The sequence below is a fragment of the Callithrix jacchus genome, chromosome 22, assembly GCF_049354715.1.
Source record: "Callithrix jacchus isolate 240 chromosome 22, calJac240_pri, whole genome shotgun sequence".
In the NCBI taxonomy this organism is placed as follows: domain Eukaryota; kingdom Metazoa; phylum Chordata; class Mammalia; order Primates; family Cebidae; genus Callithrix; species Callithrix jacchus.
Window position 1 is genome coordinate 36022264 of NC_133523.1, and position 27553 is coordinate 36049816.

The 27553-nt window shown below is 49.0% G+C and overlaps 1 protein-coding gene and 1 non-coding gene across 4 annotated transcripts in view; both read left to right on the forward strand.

Moving 5' to 3' along the window:
• The first annotated feature begins 201 nt into the window (after positions 1 to 201).
• SPTBN4 (spectrin beta, non-erythrocytic 4) overlaps positions 202 to 27553 on the forward strand; it is a 105693-nt gene continuing 78341 nt past the window's right edge. Inside the window, exons 1-3 of one of the 3 annotated variants that reach the window (XM_078359702.1) lie at positions 202 to 323; positions 7118 to 7304; positions 25602 to 25753. In XM_078359702.1, the coding sequence (XP_078215828.1) occupies positions 7133 to 7304; positions 25602 to 25753 (324 nt within the window). In that variant the 5' untranslated portion in view covers positions 202 to 323; positions 7118 to 7132. Of the gene's footprint in view, positions 324 to 871; positions 1011 to 1073; positions 1375 to 7117; positions 7305 to 25601; positions 25754 to 27553 lie in introns of those variants that run through there. The other 2 variants (XM_078359701.1, XM_078359700.1) reach the window with 2 other exon arrangements.
• Positions 12565 to 12671, forward strand: LOC118150321 (U6 spliceosomal RNA). The gene has a single exon (XR_004738436.1). It is a non-coding gene; the product is annotated as a U6 spliceosomal RNA (small nuclear RNA).

Here is a 27553-nt window from a genome sequence, read left to right on the forward strand (position 1 = left end):
GAGTCAGCTTGCATTCGATCATTGCCCAGCAGCGCCCTCTCTGCCCGCCACTTAGACTGGGAGGCGGGGCCACAGAAGGCCACGCCCGCACGTGCCCACAAATAGAGTGGGCGGAGCCGGGATAACGTCGCACAGCGCCCTGCCTCCGCGCTCTACCTGCTAGGAGGGGCGGGGCCAGGCGAGTCACGCCTACGGGCTCTCGTAGCTCCCGCCCCTTCTCCCAGCTCCAGGAGGGATCTGGGGCGCACGCTAAGCCCCAGGGCCTCTCAGAACCAGCAAGGGGAGAAAGTGAGGGAGGACCGAGTGCGTGTGTGCACTTGCATGTAAGACACTGTGTCACTGCGTATCTATGCACTTATATGACCCTGTGTGAGTCTCAGTTACTAGGAGGGCACGCACGACTGTGGCAATACCTCGTGTCATCCTCCGTGTGTGATCCTGTGTTACAGTGTGACTACATGTGCGTGACACCACGTGTGGCAGGCATTGATTCTGTTCTTTTGTGACCTTGTGGTGACACGGTGGGTGACACTGTGTCAGCCTGTGCGGTAGGATGTGGGACGTGTGAGGTGTATTACATGGAAGCGTGCGACTATTAGACCGTGACAGTGTGTGACACCACATGTCTCATGTGAGGATGTGTGACACCGGGGCCTCATTCCTGTGTGTGGCTGTGGGTGTCTCTGTTGTGCTGCTGTTTGCGACCCCCTGGAACTATGATGTGTGTGGTGCGGCGGTGCAGGTTCGAGTGTGTAGAGTGTGTGACACTGTGGCTGTGACACTGGGCGCGATTTGTGGGCCTATGACACTGCTGGTGATTGCCGGGGAGTGTGCGGCTGTGTGTGACAGGTGCGTTTGTGTGTGACGCCGCGTGGGCGGTGGTGACTACTGGAGTGTGTGGTGGTGGGTGACACTGTTCCAGTGTGGACGCCGCGTGTGACAGCGTGAGGGTGTGACCCCGTGGGACCCCACAGGAGGGAGTGACGGCGCGCGAGCGCGTGGATGCGGGGGTGAGTTTCTGCGCCGAGGCCCCCGCGAGTGTGGCAGCGTGGCGAGCGTGACCCCGTGGGAGTGTGCAGCGCGTGACGCCGCCGTGCCCGTGCAGCCGTGCACCCCACGCCGCGGCCGGGTGTGACTGCGCGTGGGCCTCGGGCGGCTGGGCGCGGGGACAGCGGGCAGGAGGGGGTCCCGGGGGCGCGCGGAGCGCGGCGGCGGCGCGAGCGAGGGAGGCGCGGCGGCGCATGCGGATCTGGCCGAGCCGCGGGCCGGCAGGGCCGAGCTGAGCCGGGCTGGGCCGGGCCGCGGACGCCTACAGGGAGGGCGGTCGGGCGCGGCGAGCAGCGGGGACAGCGGCGCCAGCGGCCGCCGGCCCAGGTGAGCGGAGAGGGGGCCAACAGCCCCTCCCCCAGCATGTCCCCACCTGCCGAGCATCCCTCCTCCGCGCGCGCCGGGCATGGCCGGAGCCCCGGGTCTCCTCGGCTGGAGGGAGGCAGAGGGTCGAGGGCAGGACGAGGCCCCAACCCCCACCCGGCCCAGCCTCCGCGCCACGCGTGGGTCTTACCCTCAGCCCTTGTCCTTCCCAGGCCCCCTCCTTGGGCGCGGTGTCTGGACCTCAGGGCGAGGCGAGGCCTGGGAAGGGTTAAAGCCTCTGGTGCCACCGCAACCCAGAGCCCCCCCAGCCTTTGTAGGGGGCCTCCTCACAGGATAACCCTTCCCGGCTCTCCCCCACTACCTGCTTTCTTCCTTCCCATTCAATCACGTAATGGCCAGAGCTGATCCTCGGCCTGGCAGAGCGCTCAGGAGTGCTAAGGGCCTCCCATCCCTAAGTGTCCTCCACTGAAGAAAATAGTTGTAACCACCGTTTAACAGGGAGAGAAACTGAGGCACAGAGAGGCCAAGTTAAAGATACTCGGTTAAAGATACAGCAAGAATAAAGCGGGACCTGAACTCATTTCTATCTCACTCCAGATCAGGCACATGGATTTGCTGAGATATGTGAGGGAAAGATGATGATAGCAAGCAACATGGATCCAGGGCTTGCGGTGTACCATGATCCTTGCATTATTAACTTATTTCTTCTTCAAACACCACTAAGAAATGGGTATGATTATCATTAACTCTTTTTTTTTTTTTTTTTTTGAGACCGAGTTTCCCTCTAGTTGCCCAAGCTGGAGTGCAATGATGCGATCTCGGCTCACTGCAACCTCTGCCTCCTGGTTTCAAGCAATTCTCCTGCCTCAGTCTCCCAAGTAGCTGAGATTACAAGCATGAGCCACCATATCTGGCTAATTTGGATTTTTAGTGAAGACAGGGTTTCACTATGTTGGTGAAGCTGGTCTCCAACTACTGACCTCAGATGATCCACCCACCTCCTCGGCCTCCCAAAGTGCTGGGTTTACAGGCGTGAGCCACCACCCAGCCTACCTTTCTTTCTTTCTTTTTTTTTTTGAGAGGGCATCTCACTCTTGTTGCCCTCTGGGCTGGAGTGCAATGGCACCCTCTCGGCTCATTGCAACCTCCGCCTCCTGGGTTTAAGCAATTCTCCTGCCTCAGCCTCCCTAGTAGCTGGGATTACCCGTGCCTACCACCACACCTGGCTAATTTTTGTATTTTTAGTAGAGATTCATTTTCACCATCTTGGCCAGGCTGGTCTCAAACTCCTGACCTTGGGTGAACCGCTCATCTTCACCTCCCAAAGTGCTGGGATTACAGGTGTGAACCAACATGCCTGGCTTACCCTTTTCTTTTTCTTTTTTTTTTTGGTGACAGAGTCTTACTTGGTCATTCAGGCTGGAGTGCAGTGGCCCAATCTCGGTTAATTGCAACCTCCACCCTCCAGGTTCAAGCGATTTTCCTGCTTCAGCCTCCCGAGTTGCTGGGACTACAGACACACACCACCAGGCCTGGCTAATTTTTGTATTTTTTTTAGTAGAGATGGTTTTTCGCCATGTTGGCCAGGCTGGTCTCTAATTCCTGGCCTCCAGTGATCCACCTGCCTTGGCCTCCCAAAGTGCTGAGATTACTGGCATGAGCCACCGTGCTGGGACATCATTACTATTTTGCAGATGAAAAAGAGTGGAAGTGGCCCATCCAAGGTCACACAGGTGATAGTCAGCTGGGTGCTCACTTTCACTTTTCCATGGAAGGAGGGAAGAACAAAAATGGATTTGGGACTGAGCACAGTGGCTCACACCTGTAATCCTAGCACGTTGGGAGATTGAGGTGAACAGATAGCTTGAGCCCAGAGGTTCGAGACCTGCCTGAGCAACACAGCGAGACCCCATCTCTACAAAAAAATACAAAAATTAGCTGCGTATGGTGGAGCTTACCTCTAGTCCCAGCTACTCAGAAGGCTGAGGTGGGAGAATTGCTTGAGCACAGGAGTTGGAGGCTGCAGGGAGCTATGATCGTGTCACTGCTCTCCAGCCTGGGTGATAGAGCAATACCTTGTCTCAGGGGGAAAAAAAAAAGGATTTTAGTGTGTCCCCCTAAGGGACAAATTCCACTCTACTCACTTTACTGACCAAGACCCAGACCCTGCCTTCCTAGAATTCAGTGGGTTGGCAATTATCTGGGTCTTTCAAGGACACGGATCTCCTGACTTCCTCCTTTGCTGGGATTAGAACCAGGCCTGGGGGCCCAGAAGGTAGAGGAGATACATCTAATGTCACTCACCCCTTAAAATTTCGTCATTTTCAAAATTATTTTTTATTTATTTTTACTTTATTTATTTTAGATAGAGTTTTGCTCTTGTTGCCCAGGCTGTAGTGCAATGGCGTGATCTCGGCTCACCTCCGCCTCCCGGGTTTAAGCAATTCTCCTGCCTCAGTCTCCCAAGTAGCTGGGATTATAGGCATGCACCACCACACCCAGCCATTATTTTTATCATTTATTTATTTATTTATTTGAGACGGAGTTTCGCTGTTGTTACCCAGACCGGAGTGCAATGGCACGATCTCGGCTCACCACAACCTCCGCCTTCCGGGTTCAAGTGATTCTCCTGCCTCAGCCTCCCTTGTAGCTGGGATTACAGGCATGCACCACCATGCCCAGCTAATTTTTGTATTTTTAGTAGAGATAGAGTTTCACCATGTTGCTCAGGCTGGTCTCAAACTCCTGACCTCAAGTGATCAGCCCAACTCGGCTGCCCAAGTTGCTGGTATTACAGGCGTGAGCCACTGTGCCTGCCCCCAACTGTAAGTTTATTTCTTCTTCTTTTTTTTATTTTTTATTTTTCTTTTATTTCCCTTTAAATGGACAATATAGGCAGTGATCATATAGTGGTTAGCAGTTTGCGTTGTGCCCACAGCAACTTCGGTTCAAATCTGAGTCACGGCACCAAAAAATAAACGTTAAAAAAAATGGACAATATAGCAGTGTTCGAGAGCATAGCTTTGGGGTCAGGCAATATGTCAGTTAGCTATTGCCACAATAATGCTTTATACAAAGCCCACCCCAAACTCAGTGTCTTTTTTTTCCCCTTTAAGATGGAGTTTTACGCTGTTGCCAAGGCTGGAGTGCAATGGCCTGATCTTGGGTCACTGCAGCCTCCGCCTCCCAGGTTCAAGCCATTCTCCTGTCTCAGCCTCCCAAGTAGCTGGGATTACAGGTGCCTGACACCATACCCGGCTGAATCACTGGAGGCCAAGAGTCTGAGACCAGCCTAACCAATGCAGTGAAACCCTATCTCTACAAAAAATGCAAGTTAGCTGGGCATGGTGCCACGTGCCTGTAGTCCCAGCTATTCGGGAGGTTGAGGCACGAGAATCGCTTGAACTTGGGTGGCAGGGGTTGCAGTGAGCAAAGATTGCACCATTGCACTCCAGCCTGGGTGACAGAGCAAGACTGTCTCAAAAAAAAAACATGAAACACAAAACACAGAACTTTTACTTAGCTGTTGAGTCTGAGCTCAGCAATTTAGGTTGGACTCAGCTGGGCCATTCTTCTGGTCTCTGCTGGGGTCAGAGTTGAGGGTGGTGTTGGCAACCTTAGGTGGCCTTGGTTAGAATGACTAGGGCCTTGCACATAGTCTGGCCCAGGTGTGTTTTTCTCATGGCAACAGTAGAGTAGAAACATGCCAAGTCTCCTGAGTCCTAGGCTCAGAACTGGCACAGCAGCACCTCTACCTAATTCTGCTGGCCAAAGCAAATCATATGGCTGGAGTCGATGGGTAGGGCATGCACCCGCTCTATCCTACCGTAGCAGTAGGGGGACACTGAAGAGAGTTACATAGCAAAGGGTGTGTCTACAAGGGTGAAGGATTACGGCCATCAATGCAAACATTCTATCACCTAGATTTTTATTGTTTTTTCGAGACGGAGTCTTGCTCTGTCGCCCAGGCTGTAGTGCATCGGCATGATCTTGGCTCACTGCAGCCTCCGCATCCCGGATTCAAGTGATTCTCTTGCCTCAGCCTCCTGAGTACCTGGGATTACAGGTGCACACCACCACACTCAGCTAATTTTTTTTTTTTTTTTTGAGACAGTGTCTTGCTCTCTCGCCAGGCTGGAGCACAGTGGCGCAATCCCGGCTCACTGCAACTTCCATTTTCCAGTTTCAAGCGATTCTCCTGCCTCAGCCTCCCAAGTAGCTGGGCCTACAGGCACACACCACCACGCCTGGCTAATTTTTTTGTATTTTTAGTAACGACGGGGTTTCACCATGTTGGCCAGGATGATCTGGATCTCTTGACCTCATGATCTGCCTGCCTCAGCCTCCCAAAGTGCTGGGATTACAGGCGTGAGCCACCGTGCCCAGCCATATGACCTATGTTTAAATCCTAGCTACTTACTAGCTGTGTAACCTTGGAAAAGTAGGTCAACTCCTCTGTGCCTCAGTTTCCTCCTCTGTAAAATAGGTGTAATAATGGCCAGCTGTTAGGGAAATAATAAGAGAATGTAGATGAAGTACAGTGCAAGTGTTCAGTATCTGTTTATTATTGTCATTACTGCGTTATGGAACTCTATTGTTCTAATAATAACAGTGACAATTTGCTGAGCCCTTAATACGTGCCAGGGGCTAAGCCATGTGTTTTACCACATCCTGTGAAGTGGTGAGAGTGAATATTATTATTATTATTAAGAAATAGGTCTCAAAAAACAAAAACAAATAAATAAATAAATAAAGGCCGGGTGTGGTGGCTTACACCTGTAATCCCAGCACTTTGGGAGGCTGAGGTGGGCGGATCACCTGAGGTCAGGAGTTGGAGACCAGCCTGGCCAACATGGTGACACCCCATCTCTAAAAAAATTAAAAAAAAAAAAAGAAATGGGTCTCACTATATTGCCCAGTTTGGAGTGCAGTGGTGCTATCACAGATCACTGTAGCTTTGACTTCTTGGCTCAAGCCATCCTCATGACTCAGCCTCCTTTTTTTTTTCTTTTTTTTAAAGATGGGGTTTCACCATGTTGGTCAGGCAGGTCTTGAACTCCCGACCTCAGGTGATCCGCCTCCCTTGGCCTCCAAAGTGCTTGGATTACAGGCATGAGCCACCACGCCCGGCCGCCTCAGCCACCTAAGCAGCTGGGACTATGGGTGGCAGCCACCACACTCAGCTAACTTTTTTGTTTTTTTATTTTCTATTTTATTTATTTATTTATTTTTAAAGATGGAGTTTCACCAGGATGGCCAGGCTGGTCTTGAACTCCTGACCTCAGGTCATCCACTCACCTCGGCCTCCCAAAGTGCTGGGATTATAGGTGTGAGCCACAACGCCTGACTAATTTTTGTATTTTTTGTAGAGACAGGGTTTCACCATGTTGCCTGGGCTTGTCTCGACGTCCTGGGCTCAAGCAATCCACCCTTTTCAACCTCCCAAAATGTTGGAATTACAGGCCTGAACTACTGCGCCTGGCTTATTTTTATTTTTGTAGAGATGAAATCTCGCTATTTTACCCAGGCTGGTCTCTAACCGCTGGGCTCAAGCTATTCTCCTGCCACTGCCTCCCAAAGTGCTGGGATTACAGGCATGAGCCACTGTGCCGAGGCTTTATCATTATTATTATGTCCACTTTAAAGACAGAGAAATTGAGGACAAGAGAGGGGACAGGACTCAAAGCCAGTCACTGTTAGAAATGGGACTTGATCCTAGACCTAACCCACCTCTCCCCATGTTCAGGCCTCACTTTCCCCGATGGCGCAGGAACCAGGGGAGGTGGACAACATGGAGGGCCTGCCTGCCCCTAACAACAACAACCCTGCCGCCCGCTGGGAGAGTCCGGATCGGGGCTGGGAGCGGGAGCAGCTGGCCGCCTCCACCGCGGCCGCCTCGCTCTTTGAGTGCTCCCGGATCAAGGCCTTGGCAGGTACCTGGAGGAGGGCTGGGGTGGGATGAGGAGGAGGGGGAAGGGGGAAAGGTACCTGAGAACCTTGGTGGCTGGGTGGGTGGGACGAGAGACCAACCCTGTCCGATAGAACTTTCCATGGCGGCGGAAATAGTCTATATCCGTGATGTCCAATATGATAATCACTAGTCTCTGTGGCATTTGAGCACTTGAAATGTTGTTAGTGCTGCGTGACAGTCTGAGTTTTAAATTTTGTTTGGTTTTAACCGAATTTTTATAATTTTCGGGACAGAGTCTTGCTCTGTTGCCCAGGCTGGGGTGCCGTGGTGCAGTCTTGGTTCACTGCAATCTCCACCTCACCGCTCAAGCCATCTTCCCACCTCAGCCTCCCGAATAGCTGGGACTACAGGTGCGCACCACCACACCCAGCTAATTTTCTTCTTGTATTTTTAGTAGAGACAGGGCTTCACTATGTTTGCCAGGCTGGTCTCAAACTTCTGACCTTAAGTGATCCATCTGCCTTGGCCTCCCAAAGTGCTGGGATTTCAGGCGTGAGCCACTGCATCGGCCCAATCTTAATTAAATTTAAATAGCCACATATGGCTTGTGACTGCTGTGTGGGGGCAGTGGAGCCTTAGAAACTTAGAAAGGTACAGTCCCAGAGTGGTGGGACTTTGTAAGCATATTCCCTTAGAATCCCGAAATGCAAAAAAAAGAAAAAAAAAAAGAAAGGAAAAAAAGCGGGGGGGCTTGAGGTCTGAGAAAAAAAAAAAAAAAAAAAAGAATCCCGAAATGCACAGCCATCAGATCCTAGGACCTTGAAATGTGGTACTCAGAGATTCTTAGACCTTTCGAAATGAAGACCTTTGGCCGGGCACAGTGGCTCACACCTGTAATCCCAGCACTTTGAGAGGCAGAGATGGACCGATCGCTTGAGCTCAAGAGTTTGAGACCAGCTTGGCCAACATAGTGAAACCCTGTCTCTACTAAAAATACAAAAAAACTTAGCCGGCTGTGGTGGCATGCATCTGTAGTCCCAGCTATTCAGGAGGCTAAGGCAGGAGAATCACTTGAACCCAGGAGATGGAGGTTACAGTGAACTGAGATCCCACCATTGCACTCCAGCCTAAGCGACAAGAGCGAAACTCCATTTCAAAAAACATTTTTTTTTGGTAAGATGGGGTCTTGTTATGTTGCCCAGACTAGTCTGGAACTCCTGGACTCAAACAATCCTCCCACCTCAGTCTCTCAAAGTGGTTTGATTACAGGGGTGAGCCACAGGGCCTAGAAGTCACCCTATTGTGACGTATCAGAACAATATTAGCAAAGATCAGAGAACTTTATAGTCACAGAAAGACCTCAGACCTTCAGAATTGTAGACCCTTGAACCTTAGTACTTAGTATTCAAAGGGGTTGAAACCTTAGAAGTGTTAAATCATCAGCATTAAAACTGACAGAGACCCTGAGGAGCCTCAGATATATGTAACTACATAATCATAAGCCTTTAAAACATGACACCCCAGCACCTTTACCCTTCGGACCTTAACATCTTAGAAACACGGAGTGCTAGAATCATAAAATATAGATGATCATAATCATGAATTCTTAAAACCAAAGATCAGAATCAGTTCTCTCAAAATTTTAAAACTTTAGTAACTCAGCAGTTTATAATCACAGGATCTCTGATACTAAGATTTTTGGAACTTTATTTTTTAATTAAAAAAAATTTTTTTTTGAGATGGAGTCTCACTCTGTCACCCAGGCTGGAGTGCAGTGGCTCAGTGTTGGCTCACTGAAACCTCTGCCTCTCAAGTTCAAGTGATTCTCTTGCCCCGTATCACCACGTCTGGCTGAATTTTGTATTTTTAGTACAGACAGAGTCTTGAACTCCTGACCTCGTGATCCGCCCACCTCAGTCTCCCAAAGTGCTAGGATTATAGGCGTGAGCCGCCACTCCCAGCCTTTTTGGAACTTTATAAGATACTAAGCAGAGGTGTCCAACTCCAAGGCTTCTGGGGAAGCAAGTGACACAAAAAACTGAGTGGACTGGGGACCGTGGTCAACTGGAGAGCGGTCACCAGCTCCAGCCATCAGGAAACATAGGTCCAAAGTTACTAGCTCTGACGTTTGTCGGGAATTTCTCAATTAAAACAAATCTGGGGCTGGGCACGATGGCTCACATCTGTAATCCCAGCACTTTGAGAGACCAAAGTGGGCAGATCGCTTGAGCCCAGGAGTTTGAGATCAGCCTGGCCAACATGGTGAAACCCTGTCTCTACTAAAAATATAAAAATTAACCAGGTGTGGTGGTGCACACCTGTAGTCCCAGCTATTTGAGAGGCTGAGGTGGGAGGATCTCCTGAACCCAGGAAGTGGAGGTTGCAGTGAGTGGAGATCGCACCACTGCACTCCAGCCTGGGCAACAGAATGAGACCCTGTCTCAAAAAAATAAGAAATCTGGCTGGACACAGTGGCTCACCTCTGTTATCCCAGCACTTTAATAGGCTGAGGCAAGCAGATCACCAGAGGTCTGGAGTTTGAGACCAGCCTGGTCAGCATGGCAAAACCCCCTCTCTATTAAAAATACAAAAATTAGCCGGGCATGGTGGCATGTGCCTGTAATCTCAGCTACTCAGGAGGCTGAGGCAGGAGAATGGCTTGAACCCATGAGGTAGAGGCTGCAGTGAGCCGAGATGGTGCCATTGTACTCCAGCTTGGTCAACAAGAGCAAAACTCCATCTCGAGAAAAAAAAAAAGAGAGAAATCTGTATGTGCCACAAAGTATGAACCAGATTCAACTGATGGATTGCCAGCTTCGTGTGATCTGGAAACCTAGACTGATGAAAACATACACTCGTGGAAACTTACAATCATACTTTCAGAGTCTTAGAATCTTAAAAAGGTAGAAACATATCAAATGAGAATTCTAGAATTTACTACTTTAGTGTGAGTTTCTTTTTGGTTTGTGTTTGTTTTTTTGGAGGAGGGGGTCTTTCCATGTTGTCCAGACAGGTCTGGAACTCCTGGTCTCAACTCAGCCTTCTGACTAGCTGGGATTACAGACGTGTACCACCACTCCCAGCTTTAGAATTTTTTTTTTTTTTTTAAGATGGGGTTTCACCATGATGGCCAGGCTGGTCTTGACCTCAGGTGATCCACCCACCTCAGCCTCTCAAAGTGTTAGGATTACAGGCGTGAGCCACCGTGCCTGGCCAAATTTTTTATTATTATTATAATTTAGACTGCTGCCCAGGCTGGAGTGTGGTGATACAATCACAGCTCGTGGAAACATAGGCCCAAAGTTACTAGCTCTGACGTTTGTCAGGAATTTCTCAATTAAAACAAATCTGGGGCCGGGCACGATTGCTCAACTTCTGGGCTTGAGCGATCCTCCCACCTTAGCCTCTAGAGTAGCTGAGACTATAGGCATGTGCCACCATGCCTAGCTGATTTTCTTATTTTTATTATTTTTATAGAGACAGGGTCTTGCTATGTTGCCCAGACTGACTGTGAACTCCTGGACTCAAGTGACACTCCCTCCTTGGCCTCCCAAAGTGCTAGGATTACAGGCGTGAGCCACCATGCCTGGCCTATATAGTTTTCTTAATCTGTCACCTGGGCTGGAGTGCAGTGGTGTGATGATGGCTCACTGCATCCTCGACCTACTAGGTCACCTGTAATCCAGACCTACCAGGTCACCTGTATTCCATCCTAGCACTGTAGGAGGCTGAGACAGGAGCATCAGTTGAGCCCAGGAGTTTGAAACCAACCTGGGCAACATTGTGAGACCCTGTCTCTAACCATTTTTTCAACATTAAAGAAAATTGCAAGCCGGGCGCAGTGGCTCACGCCTGTAATCCCAGCACTTTGGGAGATGGAGGCGGATGGATCACGAGGTCAGAAGTTCGAGATCAGTCTGGCCAACATAGTGAAACCCCCCCCTCTACTAATACCACAAAAAAATACAAAAAATTAGTCAGGTGCGGTGGCGTATGCCTGTAATCCCAGATACTAGGGAGGCTGAGGCAGGAGAATCTCATGAACCCAGGAGGAGGAGGTTGCGGTGAGCTGAGATCGTGCCATTGCACTCCAGCCCGGGTGACAGAGTGAGACTCTGTCTCTCTTTTTTTTTGTTTTCCCTACCTCCCTCACTCGAGGTAGGGACTTTTTTTGTCTCAAAAAAAAAAAAAAAGAAAGAAGGAAGAAAGAAAGAAGAAAGAAAGAAAGGAAGAAAGAAAGAAAGAAAGAAAGAAAGAAAGAAAGAAAGAAAGAAAGAAAGAAAGAAAGAAAGAAAGAAGGGAAAAAAAGAAAGAAAGAAAATTGTTTGGACCCATATTCAATGTGTTCTCCTAGTCACCCTCCACAGTTTGTGGCTCGCAGCTGCCATTGATCTGTGTGAGGTCTTTCTCCTCATATATGTTAATTCTCTTTTATTCCCAAATCTCAAATCAATTTGGTCTCCCCTGCAGGCAACCATTGAGATTGTTTTGTTTCGTTTTCTTTTTGGAGACAGAGTCTGGATCTTTCTCCAGGCACCAGGCTGGAGTGCAGTGGGTGCGATCTCAGCTCACTGCAACCTCTACCTTCTGGGTTCAAGCGATTCTCCTGCCTCAGCCTCCCATGTAACTGGGACTAAAGGCATGTGCCACCACGCCCAGCTAATTTTTGTATTTTAATAGAGATGTGATTTCACTGTGTTGGCCAGGATGGTCTCGATTTCTTGACCTCGTGATCTGCCCGCCTCGACCTCCCAAAGTGCTGGGATTACTGCGCCCGGCCTTGTTTTTGTTTTGTTTTTTAAATAGAGTCAGGGTCTTGCTCTGTTGACCAGGATGGTCTTGAACTCCTGGATGGACCCAAGCAATCCTCCCACCTCAACCTTCCTGTTGGGAGGCCACCACTTCTGACTCCATTCAGATAGTTTTTTTTTTTTTTTAATTTAAATAAAGATGGCGTTTCCCTATGATGGCCAGGCTGGTCTTGAACTCCTGACCTCAGATGATCCACCCACCTTGGCCTCCCAAAGTGCTAGGTTACATGCGTGAACCAGCGTGCCTGGCCCCATTCAGATAGTTTTAATGTGAATCCTTTCCTTTGCGTGGGGATAATTTTGCAAAATGTGCATTGCTAATGAGTAAGCATATATGTATGTGTGTATATATATATATAAAACTTTTTATTAGATTAAAGTGGTTCATGCATGAATGGCAGATAAATCATGCCAGTATTTCCACAAATGAGCACTCCCTTGTAACCAGCACCCATATTAAAAAACAGAATAGTGCTCCATTCGGCAGCATATATACTAAAATTGGAACGATACAGAGAAGATCAGCATGGCCCCTGCGCAAGGATGACACGAAAATTCGTGAAGCGTTCCCTATTATAATTTTGTTAAAAAAACAAAACAAAACAGAATATACAACGGGGTGTGGTGACTCATGCCTGTAATCTGAGTGTGTTGGGAAACTAAGGTGTGATGATCACTTGAGGCCAGGAGTTCAAGACCAGCCTGGGCAACATAGTGAGACCCCATCTCTCCACAGAAAAAAAATTTAAAAATTCGCCGGGTGTGGTGGCATGAGCCTGTAGTCCTAGCTACTCAGAAGACTGAGGTGGGAAGATTACTTGAGCCCAGGAGTTCAAGGCTGCAGTGACCTCAGAAGGCGCCCCTGCCCTCCAGCCTGGGCAACAGAATGAGATGCCATCTCTAAAAAGCAAACAAGCAGAATGTGACATATGACAGCCCCAGAAAAGCATCCTCAGGCCACCTCCCTGTCACTATCATCCAAGGGTGTACTCTCTTCTGACCGCCCAGCTTCATTTGCTGGTGTTTTAACTTTATGTAAATAGAAGAATGCATTGCGTGCTGTTCTGTGTCTGCCTTTATTCACTCAACATTATGCTTGTGGGAGATTCGTCCGTGTCTCCCTGTGCTTGTGGGTTGGTCCTTCTCCTTGCTGTATAGTGTTCCATGGTGTGAATGTACCACACTTTGTTTATCCATTTGCTTATCAATGAGCATTTGGGTTACTGCTAGTCTGGGGCTACCATAAATGGTGGTGTTGGGCTGGGTGCAGTGGTTCACACCTGTAGTCCCAGCATGTTGGGAGGCCAAGGCACGCAGATTACTTGAGGCTGGGAGTTCAAGACCAGCCTGGGCAATATAGCGAGACCCCATCTCTACTAAAAGTCCAGGAAAGTTTGCTGAGTATGGTGGTGCGTGCCTGTAATCCCAGCTACTCTGCTGAATGGCTGGGCGTGGTGACTCACGCCTATAATCCCAGCACTTTTGGAGGCCAAGGCGGGTGGATCATGAGGTCTCTACTAGATATACAAAAATTAGCTGGGCATGGTGGTGCACGCCTGTAGTCCCAGCTACTCGGGAGGCTGAGGCAGGAGAATTGCTTGAACCCAGAAGGCGGAGGTTGCGGTGAGCTGAGATTGTGCCATTGCACTCCAGTCTGGGTACCAACAGCGAAACTCCATCTCAAAAAAAAAATAAATAAATAAATAAATACATACATACATACACACATAAAGTAAACAGTGGTGTTCTCGAGTTTCTAGTTCATATTTCTGGTGGGGATAAGCACTTGCTTCTGGTGGTTTATACCCACCCAGGAGTGAAGCTGTCCAATCATAGAGTAAATGTATATCTTTGTTTTTTTTTGAGATGGAGGCCTGCTCTGTTGCCCAGGCTGAAGCACAATGGCGCAATCTTGGCTCACTGCAATCTCCGCCTCCCGGGTTCAGGTGATTCTCTTGCCTCAGGCTCCTGATTGGCTGGGATTACAGGTGTTCACCACCACGCCTGGCGAATTTTTGTATTTTTAGTAGAGACGGGGTTTCACCATGTTGGCCAGGCTGGTCTCAAACTCCTGACGTCAGGTAATCTGCCCGCCTCCCAAAGTGCTGGGATTACAGGCCTGAGTCACTGCACCCAGCCTGAGTAAGTGTATGTCTTTTATTTACATATATATATGTATTTGTTTTGTTAATTGAGATGAAGTCTCGCTATGCTGCACAGGCTGGTCTCCAACTCCTGGGCTCAGCCAGTCCTCTTGCCTCGGCCTCCCAGAGTGTTTGGATTACAGGCGTGAGCCACTGCGCCTGGCCAAGTGAGTGTATATCTAACGTTAGTAGAGATTGGCAGTTCGTATCATTTTACACTCCCACCAGCAGTGTGTCAGGGATTCAGTTGCTGTGCGTCCCACTGTTGCGATGGTCAGTCTTTTTAATTTTAGCCATTCTGGTGGCTGTGCATTCTGTTGTGGTTTTACTTTTCATTTTCCTAATGACGAAGAACAATGAAGATGGTGAAGCACATTTTCATACATTTATTGGCCATTCAAATACCCTTTTGTGAAATGCCCATTCAAGTCTTTTTGTTTTTGTTTTGTTTTTGAGATGGAGTCTCGCTCTGTTGCCCAGGCTGGAGTGCAGTGGCAAAATAGTTCACTGCAACCTTCACCTTCTGGGTTCAGGTGCTTCTCTTGCCTCAGCCTCCTGAGTAGCTGGAATTACAGGCATGTGCCACCACAGCTGGCTACTTTTTGTATTTTTAGTAGAGACAGGGTTTCACCATGTTGGTCAGGCTGGTCTCAAACCTTCCAAATTGCTGGGATTACAGGCATGAGCCACCGTGCCCGGTCTCAAGTCTTTTGCCCATTTTCTCATTAATTTGTCTGCCTCTTTCTGATGGATTTACAGGAATACAAGTACTTAGGCAGACATATGTGTTGTGAATGTTTTCAATCACTCTGTGGCTTATCTTTTCACTGGCTCAATGGGGCCTTTGATGGACAGATATTTCCTTCCTTCCTTCCTTCCTTCCTTCCTTCCTTCCTTCCTTCCTTCCTTCCTCTCTCTCTCTCTCTCCCTCCCTCCCTTCTTCTCTCTCTCTCTACCTCCCTCCCTTCTTCTCTCTCTCTCTACAAGGATTTCACTCTTTTGTCCAGGCTAGAGTGCAGTGGCTCAGTCTCTGATCACTGCAGCCTCAACCTGAGGAACTGGGATCACAGGCATGGGCCACTATGCCCGGCTAACTTTTGCATTTTTGGTAGAGACAGGGTTTTGCCATGTTGCCGAGGCTTGTCTGAAACTCTTGACTTCAAGTGATCCCCCCGGCCTCGGCCTCCCAAAGTGCTGGGATTATAGGCGTGAGCCACTGTGCCTGGCCTAAAAGCCTGCTTTTAGTCCTTTTACATTTAGATTTGTAAGCTGAATGAAATTTATTTGTATGTATTATTGTGTACAGTGCAGGTCAGTTTGCTTTCTTCCCCCATACAGATGTCCAGTTGACTCAGCTCCATTAATTTATCCTTTCTACTGAACTGCAATGTCATTTTGTCATAAATCTGAAAGCCACTTATCTGTGGGTTTCTGCATGCAGGTATTGCTAACTCCTACAGTTTTATCATGTTCCAGATTGCATTCCTTGCTTTTTTTTTTTTAGCCAGAGTCTTGCTCTGTCACCCAGGCTGGAGTACAGTGGAGCGATCTTGGCTCACTGCAACCTCTGCCTCCTGGGTTCAAGCGATTCTCCTGCCTCAGCCTCCTGAGTAGCTGGGATTATAGGCGCACACCACCACACCTGGCGAATTTTTGTATTTTTAGTAGAGATGGGTTTCACTCTGTTGGCCAGGCTGGTCTCAAACTCCTGACCTCAGGTGATCCACTCACTTCGGCCTCCCAAAGTGCTGGAATTACAGGCATGACCACTGCGCCTGGCCTGTTTGTTTATTTTTAAGACAGGGTCTTGCTGTATTGCCCAGGCTGGAGTACAGTGTTGTGATCTCAGCTCACTGCAGCCTCCAGCTCCTGACCTCAAGCGATCCTTTCACCTCATCCTCTCCAGTACTCCAGGTACTGGCAAGCATGTAGCAGGGACCACAGGCACACCCCACCGTGCCTGGCTAATTTCTGTATCTTTGTAGAGACGGGGATCTCCCCGGGGCTCGACCTCTTGGGCTCAAGCAATCCTTCTACCTTGGCCTCCCAATTTGCTGAGATTACAGGCCCGTAATGAACCACTGCATCCGGCCAAGTTAAAGTCTTATCCTCAGGAAATGTGTTTCGCCTGTGATTGTGATGGGAGCAGAATGCACAAATGGTAAAAAGCTGGGCATAAGAGCACTTGCCTATAGTCCCAGCTACTTGGGAGGCTGAGGGTGGGAGAATCATTTGAGCCCAGAAGTTTGAGATCAGCCTGGACAACATAGCAAGAACCCCATTGCTACAAAAAGTGAAAATGAAAAACATAGCCAGCTGTGGTGGTGCACGCTTGCAGTCCCCTTCGGGAGGCTGAGGTGGGAGTGTCCCTTGAGCCTAGGAGGTCGAGGCTGCAGTGAGCTGTGATTGTGCCCCTGCACTATCACCTGGGCGACAGAGGTGAAAAAAGAAAAGAGAAGAACTCAATATAAGCACAATAGCAGGCATAGGAAAACTGTCATTTGGCCTGGAGTATTTATGTCTGTTTATTTGTTTTGAGTCAGGGTCTCCTTCTCTTGCCCAGGTTGGAGTGCAGTGGTGTGATCACGGCTCACTGCAGCCTCGAACTCCCAGGCTTAAGTGATCCTCCCACCTCAGCCTTCTGAGCAGCTGGCACCACAGGTGCACAGCACCATGCCTGGCTATTTTTGATTTTTTTTTTTTTTTTTTTTAGAGACAGTGATTTCACTATATTGCCCAATCTGGTCTCAAAACTCCTGGGCTCAAGTGATCCTCCCACCTTGACCTCCCAAAGTGCTAAGATTACAGGTGTAAGCCACCACGCCCAGCCTGGCTAGGAGTCTTGACACCCCAAAGGTATGTGTCACCTACGGTCCTGGAAGGAAGCAGATGGCACCCACAAGGGGTAAGGTTGGGGTGAGTTTAATGAAGGGATATTTACATAGGGGTAGGAGGGGCTAAGGGAACCTACAAGTGCAGTAGAGACCCCCAGCGATTGGAGCACAGGAGGCAGTGGTAAGAGAGGAGAGAGGCATCATCAGCAGGAGCTGGGGATGTAGGAAAGGAACCAGGCACTGCCAGGAGCAGGTCAGGCAGGGAGGGAGCAGGAAGGAACAAAGCCCTTCACCCCTTCTTCACCTCTGATTGCCTGCTGGCCAAACCCGGCTGGAAGTCTGAGGGGCTCTGAGGGTTGGGGAGGCCATTCATATGGTCCACGCTGGCCAGCCTCCCTGAACCTACCAGAGCACAGGAAAAAGGAGTGGAGGGTGGCACCAGAGGGGCAAACGGAGGACCCCTGCACAATAACCACACCAACATGGTCGGCATTCAGTGTCACCTCAGGTCAGAACAGCACTCTGATAGATAAATATATATATTTTTGAGACAGAGTCTTGCTCTCTCACCCAGACTGGAGGGCAATGGCGTAATCTCAGCTCACTGCAACCTCCACCTCTCAGGCACAAGTGATTCTCCTGCCTCAGACTCCCAAGTAGCTGAGATTACAGGAGCGTGCCACTATACACAGCTAATTTTTGTATTTTTTGGTAGAGAGAAGATTTTGCCATGTTGGCCAGCTGGTCTCAAACTCCTGACCTCAAGTGATCTGCCTACCTCGGCTTCCCAAAGTGCTGGGATAACAGGAGTGAGCCACCATGCCCAGCCCCATGACAATATTTTTTGTTTTGTGATTCCATTTTGGTGATACCCAAAGAAAGTGAATGGAAACTGATCCTGGGCTGGATGTGGGGGCTTACACCTGTAATCCCAGCACTTTGGGAGGCTGAGGCAGGAGGATTGCTTGAGCCCAGGAGTTTGAGACCAGCCTGGGCAACACGGCAAGATCCTGTCTCTACCAAAAACACAAAAATTAGCCAAGTGTCATGACATGCACTTATAGTCCCAGCTACTGGGGAGGTTGAGGTGGGAGGATAACCTGAGCCCAGGGAGGTTGAGGCTGCACTGAACCATGATCACACCACTACACTCCAGGGCCTGGGTGGCAGTGAGACCCTGTCTCGAGAAAGAGAGAGAGAGAGAAAGGAAAGAAAGAAGGAAAGAAAGAGAGAGAGAACGAAAGAAGGAAGGAAGGAAAGAAAGGAAGGAAGGAAGGAAGGAAGGAAGGAAGGAAGGAAGGAAGGAAGGAAGGAAGAAAGAAAGAAAGAAAGAAAGAAAGAAAGAAAGAAAGAAAGGAAAAGAAAGAGAGAGAGATCCTGGACCATCTGAATGGCAACTTCATAAAGGATGTTACCCTCAGATTTTTTGTTTTTTTGAGACAGGGTTTCACTCTGTCACCCAGGTTTTTTTTTTTTTTTGAGATGGAGTTTCGCTCTTGTTACTCAGGCTGGAGTGCAATGGCACGATCTCGGCTCACTGCAACCTCCACCTCCTGGGTTCAGGCAATTCTCCTGCCTCAGCCTCCCGAGTAACTGGGACTACTGGCACGCACCACCATGCCCAGCTAATTTTTGTATTTTTAGTAGAGATGGGGTTTCACCATGTTGACCAGGATGGTCTCGATCTGTCGACCTCGTGATCCACCTGCCTTGGCCTCCCAAAGTGCTGGGATTATAGGCGTGAGCCACCGCGCCCGGCCTGTCACCAGGTTTAAGTGTAGTGTTGCAACAGTAGCTCGCTGAAGTCTTAGCCTCCTGGGGTCAAGGGATTCTGTCGTTTCAGCGTCCTAAGTAGCTAAGACTATAGGCACAGACCACCATACCTGGCTAATTTTTATTTATTTATTTTTTTGAGATGGAGTTTTACTCTTGTTGACCAGGCTGGAGTGCAGTGGCGCAATCTCAGCTCACTGCAACCCCTGCCTCCCAGGTTCAAGTGATTCTCCTGCCTCAGCTTCCTGAGTAGCTGGGATTACAGGTGTCCACCACCAGACATGGCTAATTTTTGTATTTTTAGTAGAGACAGGGTTTCACCATGTTGGCCAGGCTGGTCTCAAACTCCTGACCTCAGGTGATCCACCCACCTCAGCCTCCCAAAATGCTGGGATTACAGGCGTGAGCCACCACGCTCAGCCTAATTTTTAATTTTTTATAGAAATGGGTTCTCGCTATGTTGTGGAGGTTGGTGTGGAACTCCTGGCCTCAAGCAATCCTCCTGCCTCGGCCTCCCAAGGTGCTGAGATTATGGGCATGAGCTGCCATGCCTGGCCTGATTTTTCCATTCCTGACTACAGTCTTGTTAGTATGGAGCAAGAGTAGAGAACTGAAATGCCCACTGAGACCAGGTGGGCCACATATGCTGAGAGAGCTGGGACCTCCCATAAGTGGGTAGCGGCCACACAGCCCCTGTCACAGATGGCAGCCTGGCAGCAATGGAGGTTCAGGGTTGCCATATCATGTGTGATATTTCATGAGCAATCAAAAATCTAAATTTTTTTTTTGAGATGGAGTTTTGCTCTTGTTGCCCAGGCTGGAATACAATGGCTCGATCTTGGCTCACCGCAAACTCTGCTTCCCGGATTCAAGCAATTCTCCTGCTTCAGCCTCTGAGTAGCTGGGATTACAGGCATGTGCCACCACGCTCGGCTAATTTTGTATTTTTAGTAGAGATGGAGTTTCTTTATGTTGGTCAGGCTGGTCTCGAACTCGTGACCTCAGGTGATCCGTGTGTCTCGGCCTCCCAAAGTGCTGGGATTAGAGGCGTGAGCCACCGCACCCAGCCAAAATCTAAATTTTTAAAAGACAAAATCTTATTTTAAAATGTTAATAACTGATTTACATTTTTATAAAATGCAGTGGGGGTGCAACCAAATATATCTCAAAGGCTGGGCGCGGTGGCTCATGCCTGTAATCCTAGCACTTTGGGAAGCCAAGGCAGGCAGATCACTTGAGGTCAGGAGTTTAAGACCAGCCTGGCCAACATGGTGAAACCCCATCTCCACTAAAAATACAAAAATTAGCTGGGTGTGATGGCAGGCCCCAGTAATCCCAGCTGCTCAAGAGGCTGAGGCAGGAGAATCGCTTGAATCTGGAAGGTGGAGTGAGCCGAGATGGCACCACTGAACTCCATTCTGGGGGACAGAGGGAGACTCTAACTCACAAAAAATAAAAATAAAAGTAAAAAAAATAATATGTATGCACACACACCCACCCCCATACCCCTCCCTCTCTCTCAAGTATGAGCTCCCAAAACCAGTGATCCTCCAGAATCCATTGAAGGAAGCCAAATCTTGACCAAATCCCTCTTTTTGCAAATGTGAAAACTGGGGTCCAGAGAGGGGAGGTAACCTCGAGCAGTCACCTGCCCAGTTATTAAGTAGAGACAGGACAGAACCAGTTCCTCACTCTGGGGAGGTACTAAAATTCCACTTAGGCTTCAGTATTAGCCAAAATCTTCGATGTGGTGTGGGCATGTCCGTTAGAAGGCAGAGGAGCAAAGCCGCAATTTGGCATCGTTTCTGCTATCACTGTCTTAGATGCGACGGATGCTCAGGTACTCACGTAGGGCTTCCGCTTATCTAAACAGCACAAAACCCACATTCACACAAACAAGGTATTTCCTTTGCATTTGCTCTTCATATTTGCACATTTGCTTTCAAATTTGAGGTACACGTTCTAGGTGCAATTTGAAGTTAAAAAAATACAGATAAGTAAATGTATATTTTCTTTCTTTTTTTTTTTTTTTTTTTTGAGACAGTCTTGTTCTGCCTCCAGGCGCCAGACTGGAGTGCAGAGGTGTGATCTCGGCTCACTGCAACCTCCGCCTCCCAGGTTCAAGCAATTCTCCTGCCTCAGCCTCCAGGGTAGCACGCACCACTACGCTCAGCTAATTTTTTAAAAATATTTTTAGTAGAGATGGGGTTTCACTATGGTGGGCAAGATGGTCTCGATCTCTTGACCTCGTGATCTGCCCGCCTCGGCCTCCCAAAGTGCTGGGATTACAGGCTTGAGGCACCGTGCCTGGCCCCTAAATGTATATTTTCTACTGCTAGAGTAAGAAGCAATACTCTAAAAAAATTGTATTTTAAATTTTAATGGGTACAGAGTAGTTATATATATTTATGGGATACTTTTGTGTTGCAGACAATCCAATTATACTCTTTTAGTTATTTTAAAATGTACAATTACACCAGGCGCAGTAGCTCTTGTCTGTAATCCCAGCACTTTGGGAGGCTGAGGTGGGTGGATCGCTTGAGGCCAGGAGTTTGAGAAAAGCCTGGGCAATATAGCTAAACTCCAACTACTGAAAATACAAAAATTAGCCGGGCATAGTGCCACGTGCCTGTAGTCCCAGCTATTTGCAGGGCTGAGGTGGAAGGATGGCTTGAGCCTGGGAGGCAGAGGTTGCAGTGAGCTATGATCTCACACCATTGCACTGCAGCCTGGATTTGATACGGGGCAGACCCTGTATAAAACCAACAAACAAACAAAAAACAGAGCAAAAATTCAATTCAATTATTATTGAATATAATCACCCTGTTGTGCCGATATAAAATACTCGATCTTACTCATTCTTTCTGTATTTTGTACCCATCACCCCTGCCCTCCACCCCACTATTGATAGTGTTACAAAAGGCAGATTTTACAAAATTATTTAGAGATTTCAAATGGTTGAAGGGGAAATGGACTGGAAATACACATCTTTATTTCTGAATTAATAGAAACTTGGCTGGGCGAGGTTGCTCACTCTTGTAATCCCAGGACTTTGGGAGGCTGAGGCGGGCAGATCATGAGGTCAGGAGATAGAAACCATCCTGGCTAACACCGTGAAACCCCGTCTCTACTAGTCCCAGATACTTGGGAAGCTGAGGCAGGAGAATCGCTTGAACCCAGGAGGCAGAGGTTGCAGTGAGCCAAGCTCATGCCATTGCACTCCAGCCTGAGAAAGAGTGAGATTCTGTCTCAAAAAAAAATAGGAAACAATAATATGAGTACTATTACTTAGTAATGAAATTCTAACAGTAACAGTACAGGCTAAGCTGCCAACAAATTGACGTAACAGTACAGTGGCTTAATGGAGACGTTCTTTCTCCCTCCCAGATAACCTTGAAATGAGCAACCTAGTTGGTAGGAAGACTTAGCTCAGAGTGGTCAGTGTAGATTCCAGGTTAATTTAATCTTGTGTTCTTCAGACCTTGACCTGCTTTTTCAGTTTATGGGAGTCAGGGGAAGAAAGAGGAAGTCCAGGGAACAATTTTCTTTTTGTTTTTTAAACCTTATTTATTATTTTTTTTTATTTTTTGAAATGGAGTCTCGCTCTGTCACCCAGACTGGAGTGCAGTGGCACCATCTCCACTCACGGCAACCTGTGCCTCCTGGGTTCAAGCAATTCTTCTGCCTCAGCTTCCCGAGTAGCTGGGATTATAGGTGCCCACCACTATGCCTGGCTAATTTTTGTATTTTTAGTAGAGACGGGGTTTTTGGTATGTTGGCTAGGCTGATCTCAAACTCCTGACCTCAAGTGATCCACCCACCTCAGCTTCCCAAAGTGCTAGGATTACAGATGTCAGCCACCATGCCCAACCTAGACTTTATTATTTATTTATTGGAGGCAGAGTCTTGCCCTGTAGCCCAGGCTAGAGTGCAGTGACACGATCTTGGTTCACTGCAACCTCCTCCTCCTGGGTTCAAGTGATTCTTGTGCCTCAGCCTCTTGAGTAGCAGAGATTCCAGGCGTGTACCATTATGTCGTGCTAGTTTTTTGTATTTTTAGTACAGACAGGGTTTCAGCAAGTTGCCTAGCTGGTCTCGAACTCCTGAGCTCAGGCAATCCACCTGCCTTGGCCTCTTAAAGTGCTAGGATTACAGGTGTGAGCCACTGTGCCCAGGCTTTTTAAAACTTTAAATTATGAAATAATTACAGATTCTTAGGAAGTCACAAAGGTAGTACAGATGATAAAAAGATGGCTGGGCACAGCGGCTCACACCTGTAATCCCAGCACTTTGGGAGGCCGATGCAGGCGGATCACGAAGTCAGGAGTTTGAGACCAACCTGACCAACATGGTGAAACCCCATCTCTACTAAAAATACAAAAATTAGCTGGGCAGGGTGGCACGTACCTGTAATCCCAGCTATTCAGGAGGCTGAGGCAGAAGAATCACTTGAACCCGGGAGGCAGAGGTTGCAGTGAGCTGAGGCCACTGCACTCCAGCCTAGGCAACAGAGCAAGACTCCTTCTCAAAAGAAAGAAAGAAAGAAAGATATGTAACTGGCTGGGTGTGGTGGCTTGAGTTTGTAATCTCAGCACTTTGGGAAGCCGAGGTGGGAGGATTGCTTGAGCAAAGAAGGTTGAGACCAGACTGGGCAACATCCCGAGACCCTTGTCTCTACAAAAATAAAAATAAAAAAATCAGCTGGGCATGGTGGCATGTGCCTGTAAGCCCAGCTACTCAGGAGGCTGAGGTGGGAGGACTGCATAAGCCCGAGAGGTTGAGGCTGCAGTGAGCCATGATCGTGGCACTGCATTCTAGCCTGGGCAACAGAGCGAGATTGTGACTCAAAAAAAAAAAAAGATGAGTAACTCTACTAAAAAATGTCCAAAGGATTTGAATAGACAATTCTCCAAAGATAAGCAACTGTTTGAGAAGAGCATGAAAAGATTCTCAACATCATTAGCTGTCAGGGAAGTGCAGAAGGAAACCACGGTGAGATAACACTTCACACCCACTAGGCTGGCTGATGTAAAACAAAACAAGTAGGGGAAACCACCAAGCACGGTGGCTCACACCTGTAATCCCAGCATTGTGGGAGGCCGAGGTGGGTGGATCAATTGAGTCCAGGAGTTTGGGACCAGCCTGGGCAACATAGTGAGACCTATCTCTACACCAAATACAAAAATTAGCCTGGCCTAGTGGCATGCTCTGGTGGTCCCAGCTACTTGGGAGGTTGAGATGGGAGGATCACCTGAGCCTAGGAGGCAGAGGTTGCAATGAGCCAGGGTCACACCATTGTATGTCAGCATGGGCAACAGAGTGAGACCCCAATCTCAAGAGAAAAAAAAAAAGGAGGGGGTGGGAAATAGCCAGTGTTGGCGAGGGTTTGGAACCTTCACACATTGCTGGTGGGAAGGTGAAATGATGGGGCAGCAACTTTTTTCTTCTTTTTTTTTTTTTTGAGACAGGGTCTGGCTCTGTCCCTCTTGCTGGATGGAGTGCAGTGGCTTGAGCACAGGTCACTGCAATCTCGATCTCCCGAGCTTAAGCAATCCTCTTGCCTCAGCCACTCAAGTAGCTGGGACTACAGGTGCATGCCACCTTGCTTGGCTAATATTTTGTAGAGACAGAGTCCTCACCATGTTGCCCAGGAGGGTCTCAAACTGCTGAACTCCAGCAATCCACCCTCCTCAGCCTCCCCAAGTACTGGGATGACAGGCACGAGCCACCACGCCTGGGCTGCGGTGCAGCTACTTTGGAAAACAGTTTGACAGTTCCTTAAGGCCAGGTGCTGTGGCTCATGCCTATAACCCCAACACTTTGGGAGTCTGAGGCCATGGCTGTATTTATGTGTGTCCCCACTGAACTGAGCTCTGTGAGGGCCCTGTCTGCATTCACAGAGCCTTGAACAGGCACAGAGTGTGCATTCAAATATTTATTGAATTAATGAATGACTAGAGCCAACGGGGGTCATGAGCAGGGAAGGCTTCCTGTGCAAGTGACAGCTCAGGAAAACTTCAAAAGACAGGAAGGTTGTCACCAGGTGGGTGGCAGAGGGTAGAGGAAGGCGTCCCAGGTAGGAGGAGGCGTGGCTGGTAGGACTCTTTTTTTTTTTTTACTGAGTCTCACTCTGTCACCCAGGCTGGAGTGCAGTGGTGTGATCTCGGCTCACTGCAACCTCCGCCTCTGGGTTCAAGCAATTCTCCTGCCTCAGCCTCCCGAGTAGCTGGGATTACGGGCATGCACCACCACACCTATTTTTGTGTGTGTGTATTTTTAGTAGAGACAGGGTTTCACCATATTGGCCAGGCTGGTCTCGAACTCCTGACCTTGTGATCCACCTGCCTTGTCCTCCCAAAGTTCTGGGATTACAGGCGTGAGCCACAGAGCCTGGCCGACTGTCTCTCTTTTTTTTTTTTTTTTTTTTGAGATGAGTCTTGCTCTGTCACCCAGGCCACAGTACACTGGCAAGATCTTGGCTGACTGCAGTCTCCACCTCTCTGGTTCAAGCAATTCTCCTGCCTCAGCCTCCCAGTAGCTGGGATTATGGCCGTCCGACACCATGTCTGGCTACTTTTGTATTTTTAGTAGAGATGGGATTTCACCATGTTGGCCAGGCTGGTCTCAAACTCCTACCTCAAGTGATCCACCTGTGAGGCTTGACTCTTGCAGAGAGCTGGGCCTGAGCAGGCTTGGCTGGCGGAGGGCTGGGATGAAGGTGGAAGCGCCTGGGAGCTTATCAGGGCCTGTCCTCCAGATGAGCGGGAAGCTGTGCAGAAGAAAACCTTCACCAAGTGGGTGAATTCGCACCTCGCCCGCGTGGGCTGCCACATCGGGGACCTCTATGTGGACCTCCGGGACGGCTTCGTGCTCACAAGGCTCCTGGAAGTGCTGTCTGGGGAGCAGCTGGTGAGGGGGCCTTCATGAAGGGCTGGGGCAGGGGTCCTCCCTGGGGTCTCAGGCTGGGGTTTGGGCTTCTTTGGAAGGGCTGATCTGCAAGCAGGGGCCTGGCTCAGGGGAGAATGGAGCGTGCTTGAAGGGCCCTATGGGTAAGAGGTCCCTGTACTCGGTCGGTCGTGGGAAGCCTAGGGGCTTGGCTGAAACCGAAGCTGATGACTCGCCAGCTACGGTTGTGAGGCGGGGATTCGGTAGCAGGGGGCGGGGCTCTACTGCAAGGGGCGGGGCTATTGGAGAAGGTAGGAGCTTTGTTAGAAGGGTCTGGCCAGGGTTATGAGCTAGTAAGGGTATGGCTATAAAACGGGGGCAGTTGTGTTGCGGGTTGGGAGTGGGTAGAGGATGAAGGTGCGGGGCTCTAGGCTAGCGGGCAGTGTTCGTTGGTAGGGTGAGACCTAGGTCTTGGGTGTCTAGGGGCGCAGACGAAGTTCCGGGGTGTGGCTTGTATGACCTATGGCTGTGTCTCCCGGCTTGAATGGGATTTCATCTAAAAGCGTGGGATTCTTATGGGGTAGAGGTTTGTTAAAGGACTCAAGCCTGGATCTCAGGGACTTGTGAGAGACATGGCTATAGAATAGGAACAGACAGCTGGGCGCGGTGGTTCATGCCTGTAATCCCAGCCCTTTGCGGGGCCAAGGCGGTAGGAACACTTGAGCCCAGGAGTTTCAGACCAGCCTGAGCAACATAATGACACCCCCGTCTCTACGATTTTTTAAATTCTATTTTATTTTTTTAAATTAGCCAGGCGTGGTGGCGCGAGCCTGTAGTCCCAAGTACCCAGGAGGATGAGGTGAAAGGATCGCTTGAGCCCGGGAGGTCGAGACTGCAGTGTTCCATGATTGCACCACTACTCTCCAGCCTGGGCGACAAAGCAAGACTCTCTCTCTCTCTTTTTTCTTCTTATTATTTTTTTTAATAGATGTGGCCTCACTATGTTGCCCAGGCTGATCTAAAATTCCTGGACTAAAGCGGTCCTCCAACCTCAGCCTCCCAAAGTGCTGAGATTACCGGCATGAGCCACCGCGTCCGCCAGAGACACTGCCTCAAAAATAAATAAATAAATAAACTCGAGCGCTGTGGCATGACGCCATCTCAAAAAAAAAAAAAAATTAAAAATCAAAAAGCATTAGCTGGATGTGGTGATGGGCATCTGTAGTCCCAGCTACTCGGAAGACTGAGGCAAGAGAATCGCTTGAATCCAGGAGGCAGAGGTTGCAGTGAGCCAAGATCGCGCGACTGCACTCCAGCCTGGGCGATAGAGTGAGACTCCGTCTCAAAGACAACAACAACAACAAAAACAAAACTCAAAAAAAGAATAGGAACAAACGCTGTTGGAAGGAATTGAGCTACGAACAAGGGAAGAGCACTGGGGCAGGGCGGAGCTTGACTGGAATAGGCGTGGCCCTAGATAGGGACCTGAAAAGGAAGCAGTGAGGGGTGTGACGCAGGATTTTTTTTTTTCTTTTTTTGAGACGAAGTCTTGCTCCCTCATCCAGACTGGAGTGCAGTGGTGCGATCTCGGCTCAACTGTAGCCTCCGCCTCTCGGCTTCAAAGGATTCTCCTGCCTCTGCCTCCCTAGTAGCTGGGGTTGCAGGAGTGCGCTACCACGCCCAGCTAATTTTTTCATTTTTTATTTTATTTTATTTTAAGATCGAGTCTCGCTCTGCCGCCAGGCTGGTGTGCAGTGGCGCAATCTCGGCTCACTGCAACCTCCGCCTCCCAGGTTCCAGCGATTCCTCTGAGTAGCTATAAAT